Source organism: Penaeus vannamei, chromosome 32 (genome assembly GCF_042767895.1).
Source record: "Penaeus vannamei isolate JL-2024 chromosome 32, ASM4276789v1, whole genome shotgun sequence".
NCBI lineage: Eukaryota > Metazoa > Arthropoda > Malacostraca > Decapoda > Penaeidae > Penaeus > Penaeus vannamei.
In genome coordinates, this window is record NC_091580.1 from 26911390 (window position 1) to 26916389 (window position 5000).

The following is a 5000-nucleotide window of genomic DNA, read 5'->3' on the forward strand; positions in this document are numbered from 1 at the left end:
GATAGCTTGATGTATGTCTATTGTTTTATTTTTACTCTGAACTTTTATTTGATCGGATTTGCACATTTTTTAGATAACCGATGTAAATGTTTGTATTTGCTTTTCCTTATAGTAAAGTCTGTGTAGTCTGCATAGCATTCTTCTTGTAGATAGTCGAGGTTCTACAAAGGTATACAGAAAAGTTGACCCATTTGTATGTTCATTCTGTATTTTATATAAATAATCATATATTTGATATAATATGCCCTAAGCTATATGTTTGTCACTGTGTGAGGTGTGTGTGTGTGTGTAAGATTCTTTTTTAAACACAATTTCAGAATTTGATTGATACTTTTAAGCATTTGTAAACCAACAATGGTAAATCACTAATTATTTTCAATTACTTTACTTCTAAAGGCTTGAGTTAAACTTTAAGAAAAAAATTATAGAATTTCAGCAGAAACAAATGTTACTTTGACTTTGAGTACTTATTTTGAAAGTTTTTTTTAGGGTAAATTGTCGCTTTCTTACATTTTTTCCTACCAGTGTGAATTTAGGAAGAAGTTTTATAGGTTTTGTATGATAATGCAATGCATACAATTTATAAATGCTCAACAAAATACAGGAAAAGTGATGAATACTACATTGGTAACTTTTTATTATATTTCAGGTTAGAAAAATATGAGCAGAATCAGGCAAACTTGGCACAAAAATAGGAAAATATACAGCGAGATACTAGCTAAACTCCTATTCCTTTATTAGATGGAAAGATATCGTCAGGCTTTCATATTCAGGAATTTATATGTAGGAACTTGAAAAATTCTATTCAATATTTTTCTTCTTATTAGCTTCCCTTATGATTATATAATACATTTACCTGTGTAAATGATTCACAGCACAATATGATTTTATATTTGTATTCTTCAACAACTTTTAAGGGCTAGATAGGCATATTATATCAGATCGCAAAGTTGACGTTGCCATATGCCAGTCTTTCCCTTTGCTAAAATTGAAGGAGGTACAAAATTCGGACACGTGATTCAATTAAAGAATGGTAGAAAGCCTGTACTTTTACTCTAATCCCCTGACATACCATTAAATTAAATTGAAGTAAAAATGGAAAAGGCATTCATAAAATCTGCAACAAAATTTCAATTAATGTCAAAAGAGAATGTTTACTAAGTCCAGAATGCCTGTAATTAATGCAAATCTTTCTGGAATTCAATGCTTAATTAATTTGAGATAGGAAAATAAACAGAACATTTACTTTTTTGCCAGCCTGTATACTGTAGATTGACAGTTTATGAATATTCATATAGTGTGTAATGCATTTTATTCTTTTGTGAAGGAACATATTAAAGTGATATTATAGAAATCCATGAAAGTCATGTACATGTCTTGAGACCAGGTATCAGATTATTCTGAAATAAGAATTTCAAGAGTTGGTTTTTCTATTTGTACATTTGTGTGCATGTGTGTGTATGTCTCCACACCATTTATAACAACAGTTGTTTTATTCTGATTTACAGAAATATTGTTACTCCAGACTTCATTCCTTGTTCATTGCACAGACACAAAATCAAATCTTCATAACAGACATTGGTACCAAACAGAGATTGGTACCAAACCAGGGAAAATATATTGTCTCATTAAAACAGTATTCTTCATTATGTGATAATTAGCCTAAATTTATTTTGCTGATGATTAAGCTGTGTATAATGGAAGGTTCTGAGCAGACTCCAAGAGAACAAATCACAAACTACATAGAGAATATGTTGTCTATGAACAAATAATGCAGTCTGGTCCATCCTGCCTATCAAATATGTTTTACTTTTGCTGCATAGAATAACATTCTGTGCTCTATGGCATTTATGGTCGCTAAATAATATGTGAATTTCTACAGAACCTTGGCGAGCGATCATCTGCAACAGATGAGCTCATCTCAAAGGTGACTCGATTAGAGCAAGAAAAATCAGATCTCCGTTCACATCTTGCAGAATTAGAGGTGAGTTCGGTGTATTCATATTAAGAGAAAGGCACATAAACCAAGTATATTCTGTAATATGTTTTGGAAAATAAGGGGCATTAACCTAGAATTTTGTTTAATAGAATGCAAGTGAATTTGTGGCAAGTTCAGCTTTATCACTTCCGATGATTATATATTTACTGTTACAATCAGGTGAAAAGTTAAGAATTAGAATGAATAATCCCATATCCTGAATTATGTAATTGGTGTGGTATTAATTATGCATCCCAAATTGCAGAACTATTAATTTCCATTTATACCATGTGGTAAAAAATAGATCAGGTGTTGTTTTTTTAAGCGCTCATATTATTTTATTTGAAACATTCTTTTAAGGTAGTATTTTCAGTAAATATGGAAATATTTTTGTTCCTCAAAAATTTGTGTTGCAGTGATATGGAGTAGAATTTTTTTGGTCTTCTTATGCTTTAAAGATTCGTTTATGATTATTACTGTATGGGTAAAATCCAGAATTTGATATAACATGTATCAAATTCTCTAAAGTTTAATGGCAGATATTGATCTTATGATAAAAGTTGGTTAGATAACTAGATATCATGCTCTTATGAGTTACGTTGCAAAAGGATTCAGTTACCAGGGGAAAAATAGCAAATATTTCATCCATTATTTTGTCTTTTTGTGGTAGTTGATGACATGCTTATTCAATAATAGTCAGTAGACTTTTAACCTGAAGAATTTGTGGTTCTGAGGGATCATTATTATTGGTATTGTGATTGTTTCAATATGTAGTTCATCATTATTAACATTATAATTCTTTCAATATGTAGTTCTGTGATATAATGTAAGTTAGGTTGTCGTCTCCGTACAATCAGTAACTTTATCACTCTTTCCTTTTCAGTCTTTGTTATAGTTACAGTTCATACTTTATCCATGTTAAAGTCAATCCTTTTGCCTTTCTTAATATCACAGTGCAGCTGTTAATGCTGTTATGTTTCCTCTATAAACTCCAGCATTTCTCATGGTTCTTCAATTACACTTTTATTCTATTTGAAAGCAAAGTGAACAGTTGCAACACAAATGATATTGAGATTGATAATTTTGATCAAATGGCATATATTGCTCTTCTTTTGGAGTTATTTCCTCTGTTTTTATACAGCTTAGAAGATTGTATGTTAAGTTTATAACTATATTTTCATAGTGCTGATTTTTGCTGGAAGATTATTTGTCTGCTGGGTATTTTTTATTATTTTTGAGCACATATATGTAATAAACTTTTGGTACTTAATTTTTTGAATATGTATGTTCTTTTATCTTATATATTTTCATTAAATGGTACACAAGTAATAGCTAGCTTGAGACTTTAAGAGGAGCAGGCATAAATTTGGTACTGCAGATCTCTGCAGATGAAATAGCTTTTATGAAACAGATAATATTATAAATGATCCGTGAATGCTGCCAAAGCTAACTTTGTATATAACACTTTAAGGAAGTGTTTATAACTTCCCTTTTCTCCTTTTAAACTACTGCTGAAGCATATTTTACTAGCTTCAGGAAAGAAAGTTTATACTGTTGTACAGTTACACAATTTTTCAGTATAGAGTTTTGGATATTTCTAAATAAGTTTTTGAGGCTAGTAGACTAGATGCTAGTTTTATTTTTTAGGGTGTGTCTGATGATGCATTATCTATTTATTTATAATTTATACTCTCATTATATTTTGGTTTATATTTGATGATTGATTTTGCACATAGATCACTGTATTTGTTTGTATGTAAATGTTAAAAGCTGATATTTGTCACTTCAAGTATATCTGCATATAGGACATCATGCAGACATGTGCAGGCTTTAGTTGTATGTATATCAATGCACCTGTGTATTTTATTATATTCATGCTTTGTATAGATTGATACTATGGATACTCATTTCACAATGAATTTTTAGTAAGATGCTAGGTTGCTAAAAGCAGTAAACAGCATGCTAAAAGATGTCATGCAAGCTCTGTTTAGTTTATACAAGTCAAACAGAAAATATCATTTACACAGAAAAGATCCAGTGCTGTGTGTATATGTATGAGGAAAATCACTGGCCATTTTGTGTTTGTATCTGAACCCGGCTTTGTACGATGAACTAGACCGTTGTGTAGTAGACCATAGCCTATTAACTGTATAAAAAGCTTCTGGATCCTCCTCACAAACCTTCTTAACCAACAGAGGAAGTTAGCTGTGAGTGAAGCTGAAAAACATGACCTTGAAAAGTCTGATTATAGATTTGACAAGGATAAGTCTGACCTTAAGAAGATCTTGGATAAGGTAGGAATGCTTTTGCTTCTATTTGTGTGTAGTAGCTTGTAGTTAGCTGTGTGTGTGTGCTCTTATTTGTCCTCACTGTCTGTTATATTAGCTTCATTGACCAGTAGAAGCTCTTTGCTCATTCCTTCCTTGCAGTTGTATTTAAATCACAGTAATCAAAAGCATATGATACTCTTTTCATTTTATTTTGTAAGAAGGATACAGTGCAAAGAAAGATATGTAGTTTAATTCTCAAAGTTAGTGGTTCCCTGTTGCTGATATAGTTGCACAGTCGGAAGATGCTCTTAAGTTGTCATTCCATACCCAGTATGAAGACCGACGCGACCGACGCTCAGAAGGTTTGGGTGGCATGGAGGACTCAAACATCAGTGCCTTGCGGATTGAGAACCTAGAACTGCGACGGAAAATTGATGACTTGGAAACACTGAAGACAGAGTTGCAGCAAAAACACCTGAAGGAAGTATGTAAATGTGGATGTGTGGAGAATATATGTATAATAATGTCCATTATTTCTTTTTTTCCAAATGATTGTTAATTAAATAAGTATTTTTGACATTTGAATGGGTTACATTCATTTCTTTCTGGTGCTCATCATACTTATGTGCCAAGTAAACAGTGAACAAGGTATTTCATCAACTTTCTCTTCTTTCTTTATTAAAAAGACATTTGTCCCTTCTATCATGATAGAAATAATATCAACTCATTTGGAAGTGTCAAAGAGCAAAGCT

The 5000-nt window shown here is 31.6% G+C and overlaps 1 protein-coding gene across 1 annotated transcript in view; it reads left to right on the top strand.

Moving 5' to 3' along the window:
- The window catches only part of LOC113819082 (rootletin), a 203036-nt gene that overhangs the window by 189860 nt on the left and 8176 nt on the right, over positions 1–5000 (top strand). The window contains exons 35-37 of the mRNA XM_070144834.1: positions 1883–1984; positions 4174–4272; positions 4580–4732. Of these exons, the coding sequence (XP_070000935.1) occupies positions 1883–1984; positions 4174–4272; positions 4580–4732 (354 nt within the window). The remainder of the gene's footprint in view (positions 1–1882; positions 1985–4173; positions 4273–4579; positions 4733–5000) is intronic.